The 26,530-nt window shown below is 38.2% G+C and overlaps 1 protein-coding gene across 4 annotated transcripts in view; it reads left to right on the top strand.

Annotated features, from left to right (window-relative positions):
* The window catches only part of UBR2 (ubiquitin protein ligase E3 component n-recognin 2), a 134,587-nt gene that overhangs the window by 35,029 nt on the left and 73,028 nt on the right, over nucleotides 1–26,530 (top strand). For all 4 annotated transcript variants that reach the window (XM_063096365.1, XM_063096364.1, XM_063096367.1 and 1 more), the window contains exons 3-4: nucleotides 16,496–16,574; nucleotides 17,814–17,927. In XM_063096365.1, the coding sequence (XP_062952435.1) occupies nucleotides 16,496–16,574; nucleotides 17,814–17,927 (193 nt within the window). The remainder of the gene's footprint in view (nucleotides 1–16,495; nucleotides 16,575–17,813; nucleotides 17,928–26,530) is intronic.

Here is a 26,530-nt window from a genome sequence, read left to right on the forward strand (position 1 = left end):
AACACTTACATTTACTGGTTTATTATAAAGGATGCAGATGAACAGCCAAATGGAAGAGATGCATAGGACAAGATATAGGGGAAGGGATGAGGAGCTTCCATGCCTTGTCTGGGCATGCAACCCTGCTAGCATCTTCATGTGTTCAGTATGCTGGAAGTTCATGAAATCTTGTTTTTCAAGAGTTTTTATAGAGCTTTATCTCCAGCCCCACCCCACTCCCCCTTTCCAGATTTCAGTGGGTGAGGCTAAGAGTTCCAACCTTCTAATCACTTTGTCCTTCTGGTAACTGACCCTATCCTGAGGCTCTCTAGGGGCCACACCCTAAATCACCTCTTTAGTATAAACAGGTTTCTCACCATTAAGTGTGATATTATCTGTAGGCGTTTTGTAGAGATTCTTTATCAAGTTGTGGAAGTTACCCTATATTCCTCATTTGCTGAGAGTTTTTATTATTAATGAGCATTGCATTTTATCAAATACTTTTTCTGCATATATTAAGATCATGTGATTTTTCTTCTTTAGCCTTTTGATTACATGATTTTACAATATTGAACCAGTATAGCATAACCTGGGATAAATCACAGTTGGTCGTAGTGTATAGTTGGTCGTAGTGTATAATTTTTTTCATACATTGTCCGATTCAATTTGCTAATATTTTGTAATGTTCATGAGGGATACTGGTTTGTTTTCTTTGTATGGTTTTGGTATTAGGGTGATGCTGGCTTAATAGAATGAGTTAGGAAGTATTCCCTCTGCTTCTGTCTTCTGGAAGAGATTGTAGGGAATTGGTACACAGTTATGTGTTGCTTATCAGTGGGGCTATTCTCAGAAATATATTGATGGGTGATTTCACCACTGTGTAAACATTAAAGAGTGTACTTACACAAGCCTACGTAGTATAGGTACCTAGGCTGTGTGGTATAGCCTGTTATTCCTAGACTACAGTATATTACTGTACTGAATTATGTAGGCAGTTGTAACACAATGGTAAGTAGGTGTCTATCTAAACATATCTAAACGTAGAAAAAGCGCAGTGAAAAACAATATTAAAGAAAAAATGGTACACCTGTGTGGGGCACTTACCATGAATGGAGCTTGAAGGACTTAAAGTTGTTCTGGATGAGTTACTGAGTGAGTGGTGGGTGAATGTGAAGGCCTAAGACATTACTGTACACTACTGTAGACTTTATAAACACTGTACACTTAGACTGTACCAGTTTTATTAAAAAATAAAATAATCACACTCCAATTTTACAATTTTTAAAACATCACTAGGTGATAGGAATTTTTCAGCTCCATTATAATCTTAGTGGGACCACCATTGTATGTAAGATCTATTTCTGACTGAAATGTTATGCAGTACATGACTGTATTTTCATCTTTAAATGTTTGATAGAATTCACTAGTGAATCCATCTGGACCTGGTGCTTTCTGTCTTGGAAGGTTTTTTATTATTGACTCAATTTCTTTAACAGATATAGACTTATTCAGATTGTCTGTTTGCACTCATTTCTGAAGGATATCTTTCCTAAATATTAAATTCTAAATTGACAGGGTTTTTTAAAATTTTTTTGTTTTTTGTTTTTTGTTTTCTTTTCAATATTTTAAAGATCTTGTTTCAGTGGGTTCTGACCTCTTTTGTTTCTGTTGATATTAGCTGTTATTAGCATATCTGTGCTCCCTTGTATGAAATATGTTGGTTTTACTCTAGCTGCCTTGAAGATTTTCTCTTTATCAGATGCAGGTGCAGTATCCCTAATGTGGAAATCAGAAATGCTCCAAAATCTGAAACTTTTTTTTTTTTTTTTTTATTCTTGCATTCTAAAAATATTTATTTATTTATTTATTTATTTATTTATTTTTAGATTTTATTTTATTTTTATTTTTATTTTTTTAATTTTATTTTGTCGATATACATTGTAGCTGATTATTGCTCCCCATCACCAAAACCTCCCTCCCTTCTCCCTCCCCCCCCCAACAATGTCCTTTCTGTTTGCTTGTTGTATCAACTTCAAATAATCGTGGTTGTTATATCTTCTCCCCCCCCCGGTTTGTGTGTGTGTGTGTGTATGTGTGTGTGTGAATTTATATATTAATTTTTAGCTCCCTCCAATAAGTGAGAACATGTGGTATTTCTCTTTCTGTGCCTGACTTGTTTCACTTAATATAATTCTCTCAAGGTCCATCCATGTTGTTGCAAATGGCAGTATTTCATTCGTTTTTATAGCTGAGTAGTATTCCATTGTGTAGATGTACCACATTTTCCGTATCCACTCATCTGATGATGGGCATTTGGGCTGGTTCCAACTCTTGGCTATTGTAAAGAGTGCTGCGATGAACATTGGGGAACAGGTATACCTTCGACTTGATGATTTCCATTCCTCTGGGTATATTCCCAACAGTGCGATGGCTGGGTCGTATGGTAGATCTATCTGCAATTGTTTAAGGAACCTCCATACCATTTTCCATAGAGGCTGCACCATTTTGCAGTCCCACCAACAATGTATGAGAGTTCCTTTTTCTCCGCAGCCTCGCCAGCATTTATCATTCATAGTCTTTTGGATTTTAGCCATCCTAACTGGGGTTAGATGGTATCTCAATGTGGTTTTGATTTGCATTTCCCGGATGCAGAGTGATGTTGAGCATTTTTTCATATGTCTGTTGGCCATTTGGATATCTTCCTTAGAGAAATGCCTACTTAGCTCTTTTGCCCATTTTTTAATTGGGTTGCTTGTTTTCTTCTTGTAAAGTTGTTTGAGTTCCTTATATATTCTGGATATTAATCCTTTGTCAGATGTATATTTTGCAAATATTTTCTCCCACTCTGTTGGTTGTCTTTTAACTCTTTTAATTGTTTCTTTTGCTGTGCAGAAGCTTTTTAGTTTGATATAATCCCATTTGTTTATTTTTCCTTTGGTTGCCCGTGCTTTTGGGGTCATATTCATGAAGTCTGTGCCCAGTCCTATTTCCTGAAGTGTTTCTCCTATGTTTTCTTTAAGAAGTTTTATTGTCTCAGGGTGTATATTTAAATCCTTAATCCATTTTGAGTTGATTTTAGTATACGGTGAGAGGTATGGATCTAGTTTCATTCTCCTGCATATAGATATCCAGTTATCCCAGCACCACTTGCTGAAGAGGCAGTCCCTTCCCCAGTGAATAGGCTTGGTGCCTTTGTCAAAGATCAGATGGCAGTAAGTGTGTGGGTTGATTTCTGGATTCTCTATTCTATTCCATTGGTCAGTGTGTCTGTTTTTATGCCAGTACCATACTGTTTTGGTTATTATAGCTTTGTAGTATAGCTTAAAGTCAGGTAGTGTTATGCCTCCAGCTTTATTTTTTTTGCTGAGCATTGCTTTGGCTATTCGTGGTCCTTTATTGTTCCATATAAATGTCTGAATAGTTTTTTCCATTTCTGAGAAAAATGTCTTTGGAATTTTGATGGGGATTGCATTGAATTTGTATATCACTTTGGGTAGTATGGACATTTTCACTATGTTGATTCTTCCAATCCAAGAGCATGGAATATCTTTCCATCTTCTTGTATCTTCTCTAATTTCTCTCAGCAGTGGTTTGTACTTCTCATTATAGAGATTTTTCACCTCCTTGGTTAACTCAATTCCTAAGTATTTTATTTTTTTGGTGGCTATTGTAAATGGGCAGGCTTTCTTGATTTGTCGTTCTGCATGTTCACTATTGGAGAAAAGAAATGCTACTGATTTTTGTGTGTTGATTTTGTATCCTGCTACTGTGCTGAAATCATTTATCAATTCCAAGAGTTTTTTTGTAGAGGTTTTAGGCTGTTCGATATATAGGATCATGTCATCTGGAAACAGGGACAGTTTGACTTCATCTTTTCCAATCTGGATGCCCTTTATTTCCTTCTCTTCTCTGATTGCTCTGGCTAGTACTTCCAACACTATGTTGAATAGGAGTGGTGAGAGTGGGCATCCTTGTCTAGTGCCTGTTCTTAAAGGAAAAGCTTTCAGCTTTTCCCCATTCAGGATGATATTGGCAGTGGGTTTGTCATATATGGCTTTAATTATGTTGAGATACTTTCCCTCTATACCTAACTTATAGAGGGTCTTTGTCATGAATGAGTGCTGAACTTTATCAAATGCTTTTTCAGCATCTATAGAGATGATCATATGGTCCTTGTGTTTGACTTCATTAATATGGTGTATCACATTTATTGATTTGCGTATGTTGAACCAACCTTGCATCCCTGGGATGAATCCCACTTGATCGTGATGAATAATTTTTCGTATGTGTTGCTGTATTCTGTTTGCTAGTATTTTAGTGAGGATTTTTGCATCTATATTCATCAAGGATATCGGCCTGTAGTTTTCTTTTTTGGTTATATCTTTACCTGGTTTTGGTATCAGGATGATGTTTGCTTCATAGAATGAGTTTGGGAGATTTGCGTCCATTTCAATCTTTTGGAATAGTTTGTAAAGAATCGGTGTCAATTCCTGTTTGAATGTTTGGTAAAATTCTGCTGTGAATCCATCTGGTCCTGGGCTTTTCTTTGTTGGGAGCCTTCTGATAACAGCTTCAATCTCCTTTATTGTTATTGGTCTGTTCAAATTTTCTACGTCTTCACGGTTCAGTTTTGGGAGCTTGTGTGTGTCCAGAAATTTATCCATTTCCTCCAGATTTTCAAATTTGTTGGCGTATAGTTGTTTGTAGTAGTCTCGAATGATTCCTTGTATTTCAGATGAATCAGTTGTAATATCGCCTTTTTCATTTCTAATTTTTGTTATTTGAGTCTTCTCTCTTCTTTTTTTTGTTAGCCATGCTAATGGTTTGTCAATTTTATTTATCTTTTCAAAAAACCAACTTTTTGATTCGCTGATCTTTTGAATTGTTTTTTGGTTTTCAATTTCATTCAGTTCTGCTCTGATCTTAATGATTTCTTTCCGTCTGCTAACTTTAGGATTGGATTGTTCTTGTTTTTCTAGTTCTTTAAGGTGAAGTGTTAGGTTGTTCACTTGCCATCTTTCCATTCTTCTGAAGTGAGCATTTAATGCAATAAATTTTCCCCTCAATACTGCTTTTGCAGTATCCCACAGGTTTTGGTATGATTTATCATTGTTTTCATTAGTTTCAATAAACTTTTTGATTTCCTGCTTGATTTCTTCTTGGACCCATATGTCATTAAGTAGAATGCTGTTTAATTTCCATGTGTTTGTATAGTTTCCAGAGTTTTGTTTGTTATTAATTTCTAGTTTTAATCCATTGTGGTCTGAGAAGATACATGGGATAATTCCAATTTTTTTGAATTTATTGAGACTTGATTTGTGACCTAATATGTGATCTATCCTGGAGAATGATTCGTGTGCTGATGAGAAGAATGAATATTCTGAGGTTGTTGGGTGGAATGTTCTGTAGATATCTGCCAATTCCAATTGGTCTAGAGTCTTGTTTAGATCTTGTGTTTCTCTACTGATTCTTTGCCTAGATGATCTGTCTAATATTGACAGTGGAGTGTTCAGTTCCCCTGCTATTATGGTATTAGTGTCTATTTCCTTCTTTAGGTCTAATAGCGTTTGTTTTATAAATCTGGCTGCTCCAACATTGGGTGCATACATATTTATGATTGTTATGTCTTCTTGATGGATCAGTCCTTTTATCATTAAGTAGTGTCCCTCATTGTCTCTTTTTATGGTTTTTAGTTTAAAGTCTATTTTGTCAGATATAAGAATAGCCACTCCAGCTCGTTTTTCTTTTCTGTTTGCATGGTAAATCTTTTTCCATCCTTTCACTCTTAGTCTGTTTGAATCTTTATGGGTGAGGTGGGTCTCTTGTAGACAGCATATAGTTGGGTCCTCCTTTTTGATCCAGTCAGCCAGTCTGTGTCTTTTAATTGGGGAATTTAAGCCTTTAACATTAAGAGTTGTTATTGAAAGGTGTTGATTTATTCCTAGCATTTTATTGGTTGTTTGGTTGTCTTAGGTGTCTTTTGTTCCTTGCTTTCTGATTTACTGTTTGGTTTCTTTGTTTGTTGGTTCCTTAGGTTGTAGATAGTGTTTTTGTTAGCTTGTTTTCTCTTCATGAATGCCATTTTTATTGTACTAGCGGGTTTAGATTTTTCTTAGGTTTTTATGGCAGTGGTAGTTATTTTTCAGGAACCAAACCAAGTACTCCCTTGAGGATTTCTTGTAAGGGTGGTCTTGTGGTAGTGAACTCCCGCAGTTTTTGTTTGTCTGAGAAATATACTATTTGCCCCTCATTTCGGAAGGATAGCCTTGCAGGGTAGAGTATTCTTGGCTGGCAATCTTTGTGTTTTAGTATTTTGAAAATATCATCCCATTCCTTTCTAGCTTTTAGGGTTTGTGATGAAAAGTCTGATGTTAACCTGATTGGGGTTCCCTTATAGGTGATTTGACGCTTCTCTCTTGCAGCTTTTAAGATTCTCTCTTTGTCTCTGAGTTTTGCCAATTTGACTATGACATGTCTTGGAGAAGGCCTTTTTGGGTTGAATACGTTTGGAGATCGTTGAGCTTCCTGGATCTGAAGATCTGTGATTTTTCCTATACCTGGGAAGTTTTCTGCCACTATTTTGTTGAATATGTTTTCAATGGAATCTCCATTTTCCTCCCCTTCTGGAATACCCATTACTCGGATATTTGAGCGCTTGAGGTTGTCTGATATCTCTCTCAGATTTTCTTCCATGTCCTTGATTCTTTTTTCTTTCTTTTTGTCTGCTTGTGTTATTTCAAACAGCCCATCTTCAAGTTCAGAGGTTCTCTCTTCAACTTCGACAAGCCTGCTGGTTAAACTCTCCGTTGTGTTTTTTATTTCGCTGAATAACTTCTTCAGTTCAGCAAGTTCTGCTACATTTTTTTTCAGGACATTGATTTCCTTGTATATTTCCTCTTTCAGATCCTGTATACTTTTCCTCATTTCATCATGATGTCTAGCTGAGTTTTCTTGTATCTCATTCAGTTTCCTTAGAATTATCACTCGAAATTCCTTGTCAGTTATTTCAAGGGCTTCTTGTTCTATAGGATCTAGAGTATGAGATTTATTAACTTTTGGTGGTGTACTTTCTTGATTTTTTGTATTTCTGGTGTCTTTTTTTTGGTGTTTATTCATTGTGGCAGGGGGTTTCACAGTCCACCGGTTTGAGACTAATGACTAACTAGGATGTTGCTGTGGTTGCCAATTTGGTATGGCTCCGGCCGTGACTGCTCAGTTGGCCTCTAGTGTCTTGTGTGTGTGGTTGCCTCGGGTCTTGGTCTTCTCCGGGGATCCACCTTTCTGGTCAGCTTGTACTCTGCTGGGCTGGTGGATCACGTACCACAGGGTGTGTGATCTCTGTTGAGCTTTCACTTTCTGTACAGGACTTCTCCCCGTTCCGTGTGCTCTGGCCCAGGCTGTTAGATCGTGCAGTGGCGACCCCACCGGGTGTGTGGTTTCTGTCGAGTCTCCGCCTCCCTGGCCGCACGTCTCCCCTCTCTGTGCACACTGTGCTGGGCTGGGGTGTGTCTTCTGCACCCCTCGTCTATCACCTGGGCCTTCGAGGCCCTGCTCTGCACCGCCTCGCCCAGGAAGTCTACCAGGTTTCTGCTAGGCACAGACGACCGGTCTCTCTGGGTGCCTTTGTAGCACTGTGTAGATCTTTCTCGGGTCTTGTTCACCTTTGTATCCCCCCGGTATAAACCGAGTCTAGTGCCCGCCTGCAGCCTGCTCTCCGGCAGGTTCAAGCGGACCTGGGAACTCTCCTACCACACTATTCCCAACCAGAAATTCGTTAGGCTTTTTTCCAAACTGGTGGTCGCAGAGATGGTATCTGCCTCCCAGTAACAGGAAGTTTACCGGGGCCGGAGTCCAGGGTGTGGTGGAGTGACAGTCGGCCCGCCCGTACTTCCTAGCTCTCCCAACACTGGTCGGGACGCCCCACACCCCCAGCCCCGCCAGAGAACCGCGGAGGGAGTGGGAGAGGAGGCCGGCCCGCAGGGTCCGGAAAGCCCCGCGCCAGGCCAAGCAAATGGGCTCAGTGATGGCCGAGCAGGGCGGAGCTGCCCGCACCTGGGAAAATGGAGGCAGCACCGGGGCAGTGAGTGGCCTGGTGGTGCAGGCGGGAGCCGCGTGGGCATCCACCCCCCGAACAGAGCTGTGCCAGGGATCCCTCACAGTGCTGTGCCAGGTCGGGCGCTCGCTCTGTCTCTGGTTTGTTGCCTTCCGTGTTCTCAGCGCTGCCGCCTCGGGCTATTCAGTCGCGGCGCCGCTCGGGCGCTCCCAGGAATCTTCTTTAATGCCGGCCTGAAACCTCGAATCCTGAATAGGGCAGCTGGCCGCCTTCAGTGCGGCCCCAGCCTCCGGGATCCTGGCTGCATCCACAGCAGCCCTGGCGCCGTGTTCCCTGTTTCAAGACTCGCTTTTGCAGCTAAGAATCAGTTCTTTTCCTGCTCCACACTTCAAAGCTGTTGCCTGTAAATGAGGCAGCCTCTCCTGCCGGGGGCAAAGTGGCGTTGAGCCCCCACGACCGGCCAGCAGCAGCAGTCCTCCCTTAAGAGATGGCCAGAGGAAGGTCCACAAGTTTCCCGGCTGCCTGAGGCCCAGTGGCCACCTTTTCCACCTCAGCTACTCCGCGCCAGCCGCCGCAGCCGCCGCCATCTTGAAAACCAAATCTGAAACTTTTTGAGTGCTGACATGATTCTCAAAGGAAATGTTCATTGGAGCATTTCAGATTTTGGATTTTTGGATTAGGGATGTTTAGTAATATTCCAGAATCCAGTAAAAATCAAAATTTGTGATACTTCTGTTCTCAAGCATTTCATATAAGGGATATTCAACTTGTATTATTCTATTTATATGAAATGTCCAGCAAATCCATAGAAATAGAAAGTAGATTAGTGGTTGCCAAGGGCAGGGGTGGAAGGTAGGGGAGGAGGGACTAGGGGAATTACTGTTGATGGGTACAAGGTTCCTTTTGGGGGTGATAAAAATGTTCTGGAATTAGTGGTGATGGTTTTACAGCCTTGTGAATACACCAAGAACCACTCAGTTGTACACTATAAAAGGGTGAATTTTACAGTATGTGAATTAAATCTCAATTTAAAAAGTGTTCTGTATATTTGACATTAAAGGAATCCTCACTTAATTCTGGAAACTCAAAATCATGCAGATTGTTCTCATTCTATTTAATGCAATAAAATCAGAAATAAATGGTAAAAGATTAGGTTAAATAAAACTTTATGTTTGGGAACTAACATTTCTGAATAACCCCTTGGATAAAAGAATACCACTAAGGAAATTTAGAAACAGAACTGAGTGTTAAAAACATTACATTTTTAGCTAAAGGAGCATTTAGAAGGAAATATACCTTTAAAATATTTGTCAAGAAAAAAGAAAGATTAAAAGTAAATAAGCTGTGCCTACATACATTTCCTGGCTCTGCTGAAAGGGCCTAGAAACAGTGAACCCCCCCATAGCGTACCCAGTGCTCAGACATTTGTTTGTAAATACCACTGTCCAATAAGAGGAATCAGAGCTACATGGAGAAGTGATTGATTCCAAGTCTGGGACCGGGAAAATACAAAATAGGGCTAGAATATTTTGTGGTGGCAGAAGTTAGAAAATGCTCGAAAAAGGGTGGTCATTGTTGAAAGGGTGCAGGGGCCAGCCTGAATGAGCTCCCAGTCACCACAGATAAAACTATGAGCAATAAAATAAATAATGATAGTATTAGATTATAAACCGCAGAATAAAATAAATACTGCTGAGTTCTTACTGATGTAACCAAATATTTGAATAAATAAACAAATGGGGAAAAGATATTTTCAGTAGCTCTGCCATACTAGAGATTTTCAAATAATAAATAAAGCAGGAATGAGTGAAATAGGAAATCACCATTTGTCAAATAACAGTAATAATTGTAGGCAAGATCTATCAATGAATGCTAAAAGTAGGTTGTGAAAATTTGAGGATAAACAAGGTATTTGCATAGTTACAAAGTATCTCTCCAAGTCTATTTAATTACAAAGGAACAATAGTAACTTTTCAGTGAAGAAATCTGGCAGACACCATCTTAACCAGGTGAGCAAAGTTATTGTTATCACCAGTAATGACTTACTGAATCAACATCATGTGCCCCCTGATGTGATGCACTGAGGACACAACATCACTTCTGTGATATTCTTGCCAAAAATGTATGACTCAATCTAATCATAAAATATCAAACAAACCCAAGTTATAGGACAGCTACAAAATTACTAACATGTGCTCTTCATGTATCATGATCCTGAATGTCCAAAAAAAAAAAAGTGTCAAGGACAAGTCAAAAAAAGATCGAGGAACTGTCACAAATTGGAGGAGACTAAGGAGACATAAAAACTGGTGCATTGTGGGATCCTGTATTGAATGCTGGAACAGATAAAGGACTACAGTGGAAAAACATGAAATTTGTATAAGGTCTGTAGTGGCAACAATGTTAATTTTCTGGTTTTGATAATTATACTATGGTTAACATTAGGGGAAGCTGGGTTGGAGTATAAAGGAACTCTCTATTATTCCAACTTTTCTAAGTCTAAAATTATTTCAAAATTTTTTTAAAAAGTAAACATTCAGTTCAAAAAGTTGGAAAAAGAACAATAAAGTGAACTCAAACAAGAAGAAAGGAAAACAAAGGTAAGGTTAGAAAATGAAACAAAAGTAAATAGTTGGGACACTGGAATCATCTTGCCAAATTTCTGGCAAGACGGATTAAGAAAAAGAGAAGATGCAGATACACAAAAATAAAAATGAAAATTGAGAAACTCACTGCATTCCTTTTGATGGTGTCATATATTGCAGGGCAGGGTTCTCTGCTTTGCTGTGATTAAAAAATGAGGGAGACAGGGCCCTATCTGATTCTAAAACTTGAGAAGTTATGCTGTGCCCACTAGCTGCTAAGTTGTTTGAGCCTGACTATTTGATAAACTGAACGGTTAGATATTTCTTTTGGTCTCGGGGTGCCATTAAAAAATACTAAAGGTGCTATGAACAAGAAAGTTTGAGAACCTCTGAAATATGAGCCTTATGAACAACTTAAATGCTAAAAAATTTGGAAACTTAAATCAAATGGATAAATTCCTAGAAAAATGATAGACAACTTGAATAGAGTAAGAAAAATATTGGAACGGTAATCAAAGATTTTCCTTCCCTATATCCCACACCAGGATGACTGTACATGTGAGTTCTATCAAATTTTGAAGGAACAATTCCTTTCTTACACAGGTTACTAGAGAAACTGGAAAAAAAGTAAAAGCTGCCTAACTCTCTATGAAGCTATTATAATCATGATTCTAAACCCTTATAAAGATATACTAGCAGAGACATTATAAGGCCATTTCCTTTATTAATATAGATGAAAGGATCCTAATTAAAATATTAGTTATCTGAATCCAAAAATATATTCAAGAGTGATATGTCATGATCAAATGGAGTTTAGTTCAGGAATCCAAAAGAATACAAAGATAGTTCGTCTTTAAAACAATTATTAATGTAATTCACCATTTTAATAGTTGAGAGAAGAAAAATGTTTTTCTGATTTGATTCAGAAAAGCATTTTATAAATTTCACTAATTGTTTACTATATACGTTGTTAGCTAAGAGTTTATATATGAGGGAATTTTACTGTATATTTGTGTATTGGGTTTTTCAAAACTTTTTATTCTGGACATTTTTAAACATAATAAAAGGGTAATGCATGGTATAATAGACATGACGTGTTCTCATTGCACAACTTCAGCATTTACTGCATATGGCAACTTTTTCATGTATGCTCCACCCCCACACATACTTTTTTTTCTACCCACCACTTTATTTTGAAGCAAATTTTAGATATTATGTCTTTTTATCAGCAAATGCTCAGTATGTAGCTTTTTTCTCTACAGCCATTAGCATCCTAAAAAATTAACACTAATTCCTTAATATCATCTAATATCTAGCCAGGGTTGGAATTGTCCTGATTGACTAAATGTGCAGTTTACACATTGCATTTGGCTGCTGTGCCTCATGTTTTTAAATCTGTAATAGCTCCTCTCTCTATTTTCTTTCCTTTTCTTTTTATCTCTTTTCTTTTTTCCATTTATGTGACTAAGAAACTAGCTCATTTGTTCTGTGGAATTTTCTACATTATGGATTTGGATGATTGTACCTCATGGTATTGCTTAACATATTTCTTTATTCCTTGTAGTTAAGCTTGATTTAATTCTGTTGTGTGTTTTGGGGGGTGGGTCAGGGTGGGAGGATGGATAATAACTTCATCACTACTGATGTGTAACTTCTTAATTTTTTGTATCACAGGGCACATGATACTTGGCTACTTTTGTTTTAAAATTGATAATTGGGTTTATGTGCCTGGCAGATGCAACCATTGTAAAGGTTGCCTCAATCATTATTTCATTAAGGGTAGCAAAATGGCAGTATTCTGTTTTATTGTTTCTTCTTTGTTTATTAGCTAGACTTTTATAAAATAAAAATAGTCCCTCATCAATTTTTTGATTACTCTGAGGTAAATTCATATAGGAAAGGAAAGATAAATGTTTGATTTCATCTAGAAGGATACTTTGTTAGTAATCCTACAGTGAACAGAATACTTATTGGAGAATCTTTACTTGTTTAAGATGTACTTTATATATTTCAGGTCTTTAAGATCTAGAGCAAGACAAGAATGCATCTACTGTTACTGCTAGTGTATAACGTATTAGAGGTCCTTGTCAGCAATATAAGGGAAGAAGAGGAAAGGTATAAATATTAGATATGAAGAGATAAACTTGTCATTGTGTACAGACTATATTTACCTTGGAAAAAATAACAACAGAACCAACAAACTAAGAACTGCCTTGAGTTCATAAAGGTTACTAAAAGTCAATACCATTTTTTTCATTAACCTTAACCAACTATAAAATGAGATTTGAAAAAATTAAAGCAGCAAAATGCAGAAAGTACCCAAGATGTTAATCTAATCATAAATACAGAGGGCTCAGGACCGGCCAGTGGCTCACTTGGGAGAGTGTGGTGCTGACAACACCAAGTCAAGGGTTAAGATCCCCTTACTGGTCATCTTTTTTTTTAAAAAAAAAAAAAAAAAGAATACAAAGAACTCGAAGAAAACTTTAAAACTCAATAAAGGATATTCCTATTCCTTTATTCTTTCAGTAAAGGAAATAATCATGGACCTAATTTACTCCTATGATGATATTAGTACTTTTGAAGTTTATTAATAAATTCCAAATAATCCCTGTCATAATTTTAACTGAATATTTCTGAGGAACTCTATAGACTTATCCTAAATGATAAGAATAAATAAGAATTTGTGAATAGCTTAGTCAATTTTTTTAAAAAGGAGAATAAAGGGGGACTTGCCCTACAAGATATTAACACTACAAACTCATACTAATAACTTTGTAGTATAGTATAAGAACAAATAAATATATCAGTGAAACATATTAGAGAGCTCAGAAATAGACCCATAGATATGTGGGAACTTAATGTTATAAAGATGACACTGATCAATAGGTAGAAATTAGATTGTTTAGTAGATGGTGTTAGGGGAAAAGTAGCTCATTATATATTTACTGTCTCTGTTCTGCATCATATACAAAGGTAGACTCCAGATGGATTAAATACCTAAATGTGTCAAATAATACCAAAAAGTTTTATCTTTTTTTATATTTTTATATTTTGTGACCCACGGTTGGGGAAAGATTTTTTTTTTTTTTTTTTTGGTGGCTGGACAGTACAGGGATCGAACCCCAGGACCTTGGTGTTATCAGCACCACTCTCTAATCAACTGAGCTAACTGACTTGGGAAAGAACTTCTTAGAGAACCTTAAAGCACAAACCAAATATATATATTAATTTAATTGTATCAAAATACGGAGTTCTGTTTAACAAAGGATCCCATGAGCAAAGTTAATACACAGGTGACAAAATGGGAGACAAAATTTGCAGTGTTTAATATTGACTAGCAATTAATATCCTCTAGTACACAAGGAACTCATGCAAATAAAGCAATCTCAGCAGGAAAATATGCAAATAATATAAATAAGCAATTTATAGAAGAGGAAACCCCAAAAGTAACAAGCATATTGTAGTGGATTGAATTATGTCCCCCACAAAGTTTAATGTGTTGGAGGCTTGGTCCCCACTGTGACAGTATTAAAAACGTGGGAAATCCTATTATGGTAATTGCAAGGTGGGGCCTTGAAGAGGTGATTAGATTTGGAGGACCATGCCTAGTGAATGGATTAAAAATGGTGGTCTTGGGTGTGGTTCTGAGGGCTTTAAAAGGAGAGCACAAGAGTCTCTCTCTGCTTTACCATTTTCTGCCATGTGAGACCCCTGCATTGCTGTAAAGCCACCAATAAAGAAGACCCTCACCAGATATGTTTCCTGGACTTTGAACTTCCCAGCCTCTAAAACTATAAACAGTAAATTCCATTTCCTTACTAAGTACCCAGTTCCAGGTATTTTGTTATAAGCAACAGAAATGGACTAATACACATGTAAAGAGCTGCTCAAACATATTAGCAATCAGAGAAATGCAAATTAAAACAACAAAAAGATATAACATGTATACTAGGCTGGCACGCATTAGAAAACTGGATAATACCGAGTGCTGATAAAGATGCAGGGCCATAAAAACCCTTATACATTTCTGGGAGTCATGTAGCCTTTCTGGAGAGTAGGATGGCACTCAGGAAAAGGACCTTACATGTATATGACCCAGCAGTTCTACTTTTGATTTTATATGCAAAGAAAGTCACAAACAGATCCATAAGATGGAACATTTATAGAGATGTTCATTGCAGCATTATTTGCAGTAGAAAGGCATTGGTGTCCAGCACTGGAACAGTAGAGTGATCAAATGTTTTGGACACAACACTCAGCACAGAACACTTCTGACACCAGGTGTGTGGGTTTTTTCCCCCAACACACAACAAGCAGTTCTTCAGTGGATACCAACTGTGTGTCCTATAATTCAATTCAATTCTGTCACTATGTACTTGAAGATAGGGTCAGATCCCCTGGGTTAAGGGCTTAGTTCCCCAAGACTGCCCCCACTTCATATGCCAGTCACATGTAGTAGATTGTCACCTAAACTTCTGACCAGCTGGCTATAAAGTGTGGGTTCCCATGATCCCCTCCTTGGGTTTGATTAATTTGCTAGAGCAACTCACAGAACTCAGGGAAACACTTAACTTTACCCATTTTTTTATAAAGGATATTACAGAGATGCATAGGGCAAGGTATGTGGGAAACAGCGCAGAGCTTCCATTCCCTCTTTGGCCACACCACCTTCCATGTACCTCCACATATTCAGAAATCCAGAAGCTCTCAAAAAACCAAGTCTTTTTGATTTTTATGAAGTCTTCAGTACACAGGCATGATTGATACATCATTGACCAATGCTGATCAACTCAACCTTTAGCCCCTTTCCCCTCCCCTGGGGTAGGAGTAAGGGTGGTGAAGCTGAAAGCTTAACTCTTTAATCACATGGTTGATTCCCCTGGCAACCAGCCCCCATCCTGAAGCTATCTAAGAGCCCCCAGCCATCAGTTGCCTCATTAGAAAAAAAGACTCTTCTGTCACCCAGGAAGTTCCAAGGGATTAGGAGCTCTCTGTCTAGAACTGGGGTCAAAGACCAAATATTAGCAAAAGGTTCTCCTAGTGCCCTTGTCTACAGGGGTTTTAAGAGCTCTATGTCAGAAACTGGGGGCAGAGACCAACATATATGTATTTCTTATTTTATACTCCCATTTCATTTCACGGAATTATAGAGATGCTCTTAAGATATGATCTATAAATGTATCTAACTGGCAGTATGATGAAAGCAGATGAAACAATTGAGGGCACCACTGTCAACCTGTCCACCTTGTGGAACTCTTATCTCCTGTAAGGATGTCTCATGGACCATTTGTGTTGTGCGAATATCAAACATATGGACCAAGTGAGGAGACCCCTATCAGTCTGTATACTGAACATGTAGAATGCTTAATTTCCCCTTTTAGTTAAAATTTAAATAGAAATGTAAGCTCTAATATTGTCTTTTTGCATCCTAGTTGACATCTTGTCTTTCTGAGAGTGTGTATATACCACCTTGAAGACCCCTGGTCTCAAACACCTGTTTGGAAAAAGTTATTTGAAATCCCAAGATCTGAATCTTAAGAATTCATACACATTTTAAAATCTATTCCATATACATCTGTGTGTTTTAATATATAATGTGATTTCCCCAAATCTATGAGAAAAACTTGCCTTTAAATTTACCCTTCTAGTGATATGTGCCTTCAAAGACTCTCCAGTGCACATCTAGTAAGAGAAGCACTTTCTTAAAACTGATTTCACTGATCAAAGATCTGACAGATCTTTGGGAATATTTCCTTTCTTATAACACCAAGAAACTTCACCATTGTGGCACTTCTTGAATGGGTTTCAATTTGAAATATTCTGTTTGAAATATGTAGTTATTTTATGACACTTTTTTTTTTCTTTAACTTTACAGAGACTGTGCGGTTGATCCAACTTGTGTTTTATGCATGGAGTGCTTTTTGGGAAGTATTCACAGAGATCATCGATATAGGGTTAGTAATGTCCAAATAATAACCATATCCAGTATTGAATCTTATACTAGATACCTTTTCTTTCTTTTTAAAACCCAAAGATTTAACACTAAAATGAGAGAATGGTTTAAACAATTTATTATTTAAACATCATTAATCATGTGCCAGCAGTGTAGAAACGAATTATGAATTATGAATTCACGCTTCTGAGAACACATAGTTTAAGAAAGACAACACAGATATCAGCTCTTCCATGTTGGTTTTCAACCAATTTGTTTCTGTTTTGCTATTTTTCAAATGTTTATTAAAGAGGCCTCTACTACAGTATAGTAGAAGGCCCAACTCCAGCACTTAAGACCCACCGATTTTATTATTTTTTCACTGCTGTAAAGCAGTTAATACTTTTCCAAAAATCAGCTATGTTTGCTTTTAAGTCGGGGATACAAATAAAGTATACAGACAAAAGACCTGGTTCCTATACTGGAAACTGAAGACAGACCATGAAGATTCAAAGGTTAGGGAACTGTTAGATGGAACTTTTCACCCTACTCATAAAATAGAACAGTGGAGAAGGAATATTTTAATCTTGTTCTTTTTAATTAAATTCAGGAGCCCTGCTGGGTCAGGACTTTTCCTCCTGTTTTTATTCATTGTACCCAAGTGTTTATAATAATGAACTAAAACAGGTACAATATTGTGCTCTGTATATTCTTTATGTTCTCTTTACTCTTGTAAGTCAAGAACACCAATTTCCTTTAAGCTGTTCTACCTGTGTTTGGAAACTGGAACAAGCACATAAGCTATAGGGTGGGGTTGTCATTTCCCAGATGACTGCCTATCCATGTTTCTTGGCATGTATCTTTACATCTCTTGGGAATAACTGTCAATTGTAGGACATTAATTATATTATGATATATAACATACAAATACTTACTTTGAGCAGAATATAGTAGAGCTCATTCTACAATTTGTCCATTCTTAAATTTCGTCATAGTATTTTAAGAAAAGAAGCTCTAGTCTACCAAATATTAACTAATAGGTTCTGTATTGCCAGATTTCTTGAATTATTGCCATATCTTAAGGAAATATGAATAATTCAATAAAATTTAAAACATTGAGAGGTTTGGCATTTTTAAAAATTTTATCCCTCTAAAGAAACACTTAAGCAATGTTATTTCCTTAGCACTTTATTCTTACTTATTATCTGATACCACTCAGTAAATACTTATTGATAAGATACTTTACAATTTTTTTTTCAAGATGACAACATCAGGAGGTGGAGGTTTCTGTGACTGTGGTGATACTGAAGCTTGGAAAGAGGGTCCTTACTGTCAAAAACATGAACTTAACACCTCTGAAATTGAGGAAGAAGAGGTAAAACCATTTCCATGAAGTTGTTTTTAAGGAAATACTACTGTTTTAACCACAAGTTTGAAGTATTTTCAGAAATAAGAACGAGGTTATAATGTGAGAAATGAATAAGCAAAAAGTTCTGTCACTATTAACAATGACTTTGAAAGTTCTCTGCATTTTGTGGATGCTGTACCATTGCTAGTAGTATACACTTGAAATTCTAGAAATTTCGTTTAATTCAAATTTTTTATCTGATTGGGGTTTGGTTTTCCTTTAAGCATTTACAAGGTTTTTTTTTTAAGTCCTAATTTACTATTGAAAGGATTATTTTTCCCATATGTGTAGACCAGCTAACTAAGTTGTTTTTGTGTTGTGACTAAGACCTTGTAGGCCAGGATAGCTTTCATTTCTACAACCGTACATGGCAGTCAATCCTAGTCATCATCTCCTGATAAATCCATGTCATTGGATATGTGATTGGGACCAAGTGTAGAGATGACAGATTAGTACAATTTTTCCCCACTTCAGCTGTAAATGTGTGATTTAACAAATTTTGATCCTGTATTTTTTTTAATGATTTTTATTAACAAAACTGAACTCTTACTAAATTAATGTTTGAATCTCTGCTGCTTTTTGTGACTATTCAAGACCCTCATTTCAGATTTTATCTTATTTTTAAATGGCAGGGAGATAGGTACATGCAGAGTACTTCTGCATTATTAGTAGGCCTGATACTCATTTGGGGCAAGTGGGCATTAATAGTCTTTCCTTTCCTAGTGCACATACCCTGCAGGTTTCAAATATTTTAGCAGAACGACCAAGACTTTTGGTGTAGGACAGTGTCTTTTAGACTATGCTCCACTGTGTTTGCACAGATCAAAATTTGTACAAAATGATTTGGTGCTGTGGAAAACATTTCTTTTGTTTGTGTTTCATCTGCTTTGTGCAAGTGTTCTGGCATTTACTACAGGAAGATGCCAAATGGTCAGGGTTCCAGATTTCTCTGCCTCTATTGGAGCAGCTCCATTTTTATCTCTTTATATATTTGATTGGAATTCTGCATGTAAAAATTTAAGACAAATAAACATATATTTGAGTTGTGTTTTAGAAAAAGATTTAAAAACCACTGGTATAAAACTTTAGGACTATGGGAGAAAATATTTGTAAATCGTGTACCTGATAATGATCTAGTATCCAGAATGTATATTTTACAACTCAACAATAAAAAGACAACCCGATTGAAAAATAGGCAAAGAACTTGAATAGACATTTTTTCAAAGAAGATATACAAATGACCAATAAATACATGAAAACATGATGAACATCATTAGTTATTAGGGAAATGCAAATCAAAACCACAGTGGGATACCACTTTACACCCACCAGGGTGGCTATAATTTAAAAAATGGAAAATAACAAGTATTAGCAAAGACATACAGATATTGGAACCCTTATAAATTGGAAATGTAAAAATGATTTCTGCAATTTGGCTGTTCCTCAAAACATTGAACATAGAATTGCCATATGAGTCTGCAATTCCATTCCTAGATCTATACCAAGAAGAACTGAAAACAGGTATTTAAAGAAGTGCATGCACATGCATGTTTATAACAGTATTGTTTACAATAGCCAAAAGGAGGAAACAGCCCAAATATGTCAGTGGAATGGATAAACAAATTGTGGTATGTGCATACAATGGAATATTATTCAGCCATTAGAAAAGAATGAAATACATAAATGCTATAGTGTGCCTGAACTTCCAAAACATTATCCTGAGTGAAAGAAGCCAGGCATAAAAGATCACATATTTTATTCCATTTATATGAATTATTCAGAATAGATGAATTTGTAGAGGCAACACAGATTGGTGGTTGCCAGGGGCTAGGGAAGAGGAAAATGGGGAGAAACCGCTTAATGGGTAAGGGGTTTTACTTTGGATTGATGGAAATGTTTTGGACTAGATGGTAATAGTTGCGCAACATTATCAATGTACTAAATACCACTCTGTTGTTCACTTTAAAATGGTTAATTTTGTGTTCAATGAATTTCATGTTAATTATTTGAAAAAAAAATACTTTAGGACTTTTGTTACCTTTTTATGCTTCTGTTAGAGTAGACTTAAAATAGTCTTCTAAGAGAAAATTTTGAATCTGCCTGTAGTTAGTTGGTTGGCATTATCATCATACATTAGTGGGATGGCTATCAAATAGTCCACACGCTGATTAATTTCCTGAATTTTAAGAAAATGCTAGAAAGCTCACCTTCTTGGCTGAGATCATATAATCCTGCCTGGAGAATATATACTCCAGGAATTTTACAGAGAATAAGTACCAAACTCTGCCATTTAATTCCTATTTAAGAGTTCAGTTAAGAGAAATGAAGTCTTCGAAGATAAAACTATGAAGTATTAAAAGATAGCATTGTGTTTAGCATACTTGGTCCCCACTAACTAAAATTCTACATATATCTATGCTTTATATGGTTTATGCTTGAAATGGGAGAGAGCTATATATATCTAGAATGTAGTTTTTCAGCCTGTCATAAAATTGTTTTTATTGAACATTGATTTGTTATACATTCATCTTAAGAAAAAAACTGTGAAAAATTTGTTAATATACTTCTGTAGGGATACTATTTAGGAATTCCAGAGATGATCTCAACTCTTGGCATTTGGGGTGGGACAGTTCCTCATTGTATAGGCCAGGGATCAGCAAACTATGACCCCACATGCCAAAACTTGTCCACATTCTGTTTTTGTCTGGTATCATCATAAGCTAAGAGTGGTTTTTCTATTTTTAAGTAATTAGAAAAAACCAACAGAATAGTACTATTTTGTGACTTGTGACAATTATGTGAAATCCAAATTTTGGTGTCCATAAAGTTTTATTGGAAAACAGCCATGCTTAATTTTTTATGTATTGTCTATAGCTGCTTTCCCACTACAACAAAATTGAGTAGTTACAACAAAGACCCCATAGCCTGCAAAGACTAAAAATCCTATCTGACTCTTTATAGAAAAATTTTGTTGACACCAGGTATAGGCTGTCAGAAGCATTTAGCATATCTCACTAAATGGCAGTAGCATCTCCCACCACTGTGACAACAAAAAAATGCCCAACCAGGTTTCCAAATGGCCCCTTGGGCATAGGGGTGAGTGGGGAGGATGGTGGGATAGTACCTCTCTTAGCTGAGAACCACCACATAGCATGTGGTTTCTCCTTTGTTCATCCTCATAGGAGTCCGTAAGTAATTTCTCTTAAGTCTCTGCATTAGGAAAAATTATGTTTCTCTTGGTATGAATCTGATAACTGATTATGTTTCCTTTTGTTGAGGCACTGGAAAAAGAGCAATTACCAATATTTTATAAATGGAGAAGCTTGAGTTTTAGAGTTATTAAAAAATTTTCTCAAACATAGGAAGTTCTGGAACTGGAATTTAAACTGAAGTAGTATAAAGGCTTCTGGTCAAGGTGGCGGAATAGACGGTCCCCAGTGTTACTCTCTCTCACAAATCAACCAATTTAAAACTATAAAAAAGCAAGGACAGCCAAGCTGGGGCCACTAGAGCTCAGGGGAAGAGGAGGAGAGGCCTACAGAGTTCATGAAGGCAGGAGAAGTCACAATGAGAGAAAGAAAGGAATAGTTCCTACCTTTTCAAATCCCAGCCACTTCAAGGCTGGCCCTAGTGAGTGCATGGAGCAAGAGGAGGCAAAGCTGCAGCTGTGCCCTTCAGATGAAGTTGCTTGGAGGTGGCAGGGAAGAAGAGGGCCTTGGTGGCCCCCAGGCCAGCAAGACCACTAACAGGGTTCCTGTGGACCCACATAGGAGCAAGGTGCCACAACAACTGAAAAAAGGAGCCACTCAGAGGCCAGAGATTCATCGTAAGGGACCACCAGCCCATGGCCCGTCCCATGGGAAGTGTTTGGAGTACGGGCGGTGGGGGAGACGAGTCCACCAGGGGAACAGAGGAGCACAGCATGGACAGCTGATCTGCCCTCCAATGTGTAAGCTGGTCAGGAATATAGAACTGCAGGGGGAGCAGTTTGCTAAAAAGACAAAGACCCAGACCAGAGTTTCCACACAACCCAGGTGTACCGGATCTCACAAGACCAGAAGTACCTACAAAGTCAACCATTAAAACCTGAGCTGCACAAAAAGCCTTCCCCAGGGAATCAGCAGCAAAGCAGCAATTTAGCTCAACTATAGGGCTCAAGTGCTGGTCCCCACAGGAAGTTCCCCCATTTTAGAAGTAAGCAAAGGACAACAAATTAGTTCCAGTGCGGAGTTTAAATAGTGGGACCAGCAAATAATCCAACACAGAACTGAAAGAAAAAACAAAAGACCAGAGACACAGTTTGATATTAACTAATAAAGATCTCACTTCACCAAAGAACACCTATAACACCTAGAAGGACTGGAAGCCCCCGGGGCCCCCAAGCCAGGGAGTGGGGAGGGCCGGGGGCCTCAGCCATGCCCCCCAACACCCACAACCAGCCCAGTGATGACCACTGAGCAGCCACTGCAAACACTCCAGGCTCCCAAGCTGAGGCAGTGGGGGGCCAAGGGCTTTGGCCACATAACCCTGACATCTGCAACAACCCAGCCATGACCACTGAACCACCAGTGGAAGCCCCCTGGTCTCCTGAGTCTGGGCAGTGGGGGGCCAAGGTCTTCAGCCACACACCCCCGACATCTGCATTCAGCCCAGCAATGACCAAGCCATCACTGGAAGCCCCCTGGTCTCCCTTGCAGGAATGAGGGGGGTGCCATGGGCCTCAACCATGCCCCCCTCCTTCCTCCTTCTCCCAACCTATTTCATTCCCCCTTCTCCCCCTCCCACCCAACTGCTCCACAACAACATATTAGAATGTAAAAACAGATGGAGCCAGGGACCAACCCCTCCTCCCACAACCAGGCATGCTGCTGCTGCCACAGGGCCCGCCCAGAGTCCTAAGGTATGGAGCTGGGGACTGACCCCTCCTCCTGCAACTAGGCATGCTGCCACAGGGCTCACCTGGGGTCCTGAGGTATGGAGCCAATAATGACCCATCCCACAACCAGGAGCACGCCAAAAGCACTACTTCCATGTGGGTGGCCCACCACAGCCACCACAATAGCCCGGACTGCTGCAAAAGTAGCTAGATGCCACAACCACCCTGCAGATGGCCTGCCAGCCACTTGAGTGCATTGACACAAGGAGAATCACCAGCAAAGACCAAAGAAGAGGATGTCTCTCTCCACAAAGCCCATTCCAGAGTGACAGAAGAAGCATCTGCTCTACGATAATAGTGGGGAACCTGAACACACCACTCTCAGCACTGGACAGATCACCTAGGCAACAAATTAACAGAGTAACTGTACTCTTTCAGCGGGAGAGAAGAATTGATAAACAATTCTAGGTTTATCAGAGGTGGGAGGGGGAGGGAGAGAGGGATGGGAAGAGATTGGATAAGGGGCATAAAGAATGAATACAATTTGTAATAATATATATGCTAAAAATATTGATTTGATCAACATACATCAACACTGAACTCCCAAAATATGTATAATCAATTATGATCCAATTAAATAAATAAATAAATAATAAACCAGGGTAGTATGGACTCTAGTAATGAAACTCTTAACAGTACATTATGCTGGTTTTTAAAAACATTTTTAGCAGTAGAATTTTTTTTAATGAAATTCTAATACGAAAATTCCAATAAGAAAACATATATAGATTTGTTTTTTATAAGTTGAAATGTATATTATTTGCTTGTTAGAAAGTCAGTTTATGAGATAAGTGAGTTTGTTTTGATGACTATTCAGCTTATAGTTTATTTCTATATTTTTAGTTTTTGTGGTGCTGAGAACATCTTCATTCATAACTTATTTCCATACAACAGCAGTTAAAAATTTTATTGGAATACATGCTTATGTTTAAAAAAATTTAAACACTACAGGAGTACATCCCATAGAAGATTAAAGTTCCTCATAATTCCCACTATTCTCTGAGATAACCACTGATAATCTTTTTAACAGCTGCCTTGCATCTTTTAGCTTGAAAGAAGAGTAAATCAAGATACTCTCACCAGCAAATGCTTGCATTCTCTAAGTGTAATCAGAGAACTAAAATTGTTAGTAATAATTGATAATACAGCATAGGATGTCATTTATTTACTCATTCCAGCTGATTTATACTGGGATAAAGGAACTTTGAGAATAAGTGCCTTTGTCTTTCCTGGCATTTAATTTACCATCGCACATATGAGTAGACTTTGTATGAGCCTAGCATCTCTTCACTGCAGAAATAATTCTTTATAATCAGTGATGCATTTTTCAAGATTTTTTTTTTTTTTTAAGATGAGCGGTAAGGGGATCTTAACCCTTGATTTGTTGTTAGCAGCACACTCTCCCAGGAGAGTTAACCGGCCATCCCTATATAGGGATCCGAACCCGTGGCCTTGGTGTTGTTATCAGCACCACACTCTCCCAAGTGAGCCACGGGCCGGCCCAAGAAATTAAAATATGTGTGCAATGGTGGCATAAAAATCGCTTTTCCTAAGCCTGCACCAAACCTGGGTTAATGTAGCAGCAGAATTACCAGTTGTTGGTTGCTGATATGTGATATGATACATTTTAGAGTGCATTTTTCTATTACCATTTAAAATATATAGTTTATTATATATTTTTAAAATGACATGTAATTCAAATAGGAAACATCTGTACCGGGTCCCAGGATTTTGTAGAATGGAATTTGTACACTACTGGCTAGGATTCTCAAGAATTGGTGATTGTTTCTTTTCAGGACCATTATGTTTTTATAAAACCTATTTATCATAATTCTTCAATCCCTAAGTGTTTTGTATTATGGGATGTAACTGTAAATAATGGAACGACTATAGGGTGAGGTAATATCACCAGGAAAGCTGAGTTTGGGTTCTACTTTCTATTTTGGTGTAGTGCAAGGTTCATATTATTATTAATACCTACTCTTTTTTGAATCCCAGGGGTACCAGTTCTGGTTCTTCCTGTGCACAGGTGGGTTCATCATGTTAATGACTTCTAAAGCCTCCATAACAAATAGTAATAAACCTTGTTGGGGGCAAAAATTTGATGGGACATATAAAGCAGCCTATAGGAGAAGAAATATAGATAAAAGATGCCATAAGAATTTAAGAAATCTGTTACTGAGAAAAGTAAATTTACCTTCTTTTAGCCCCTAGGCTCATCTCCTTTAGGAATTTTTGTCCTTTTTTTCTCCATTTTTTTTAATTCCACCTTCTCTATTTGTTTTATATCATTTCCACTAGGCTTATCTTTGGTGCAGGTATGCAAAAATGTTCTGTGTCCATAAATATACACACACACATACATATACATATATATATATTTGCAAGAATCTGCTGATTCCCATCCCATGATGATGTAACATCTTTTCTTTTTTTTGAGTGTTTCTTTGTTTTTGTTTTTTTTTTACCTTATTTATTGAATCAAAATTGATTATACATATTTTGGGGGTTCAACATTGAGATATATTGATCAAATCAATATTACTAGCATATATATTGTTAGAAATTGTAATTATTCTTTATGTCCCTTGTCCAATCTGACCCCATCTCCCTCCCCCCACCTCTTCTAATTACCCTAGATTTCTTCTCTCCTTCTGAAAGAATAATGGTTATACTCTGATTTATTGCCTAGATGATCTGTCCAATGCTGAGAGGTGTGATCATGTCCCCCAATATTATCATAGAGCAGATGCTTCTTCTGTATCTCTGAAATGGGCTTTGTGGAGAAATATAGCCTCTTTTCTTTATCTCTGCTAGTGACTCTCCTTGTGTCAATGCACTCCAGTGGCTGGCAGACCATCTACGTGGTGTTTATGGCATCTAGCCGCTTTTGCAGCAGCCATGATTATTGTGGTGGCTGGGGTGGTCCACCCACATGTAGGTGATGTTTTTGGCATGCTCCTTGGCTCTGGCAGTGTGCCTGGTAGTGGGGTGTGTCTGGTCCCCAGCTCCAGAACTCGGGTCCCCAGATGGGCCCCGAGGTGCTGGCGCAGTGTGCCTGGTTGTGTGAGGGGGCTCTGGTCCCCAGATCCATGCCTCAGGTCCCAGGCAGGCCCCAAGGTGCTGGTAGTGTGCCTGGGCCGGAACTAATTTTTTGTCCTTTGCTTACTTCTAAAACAGGGGAACTTCCTGTGGGAACTAGTACTTGAGCTGTGTGGTTGGGCTAAATTGCTGCTTTGCTGCTGTTTCCCTAGGGAAGGCTTTTTTTCTCCCTAGGTTGGCCTTATAGATACTTCCGGCTCTTCAGAGACCTCATGGATCTGAGTTGTGTAGAAACTTTGATCTGGGCCTGACATTTTTCACCAAACTGTACCCCATGCAATTCTGCATTCCCAATCAATCTCCTCTGAGTGGTCCTGAGCTGATTGGGGGGCGGGTCAGCTGTCCTTGCTGTGTCCCAGTGCTCTCTTGGTGAGCCTGTATCCCCGACCACCCATGCTTTAAACACTTCCCATGTGATGGGCCCTGCACCAGTCCCTTGCGATGACTCACCAGCCTCTGAATGGCTCCCTTTTTTCAGTTGTTGTGGCTCCTTGCTCCTGCATGGGTGCACAGGAACCCTATTAGTGGTCTT

The sequence above is a fragment of the Cynocephalus volans genome, chromosome 5, assembly GCF_027409185.1.
Source record: "Cynocephalus volans isolate mCynVol1 chromosome 5, mCynVol1.pri, whole genome shotgun sequence".
Taxonomy (NCBI): domain Eukaryota; kingdom Metazoa; phylum Chordata; class Mammalia; order Dermoptera; family Cynocephalidae; genus Cynocephalus; species Cynocephalus volans.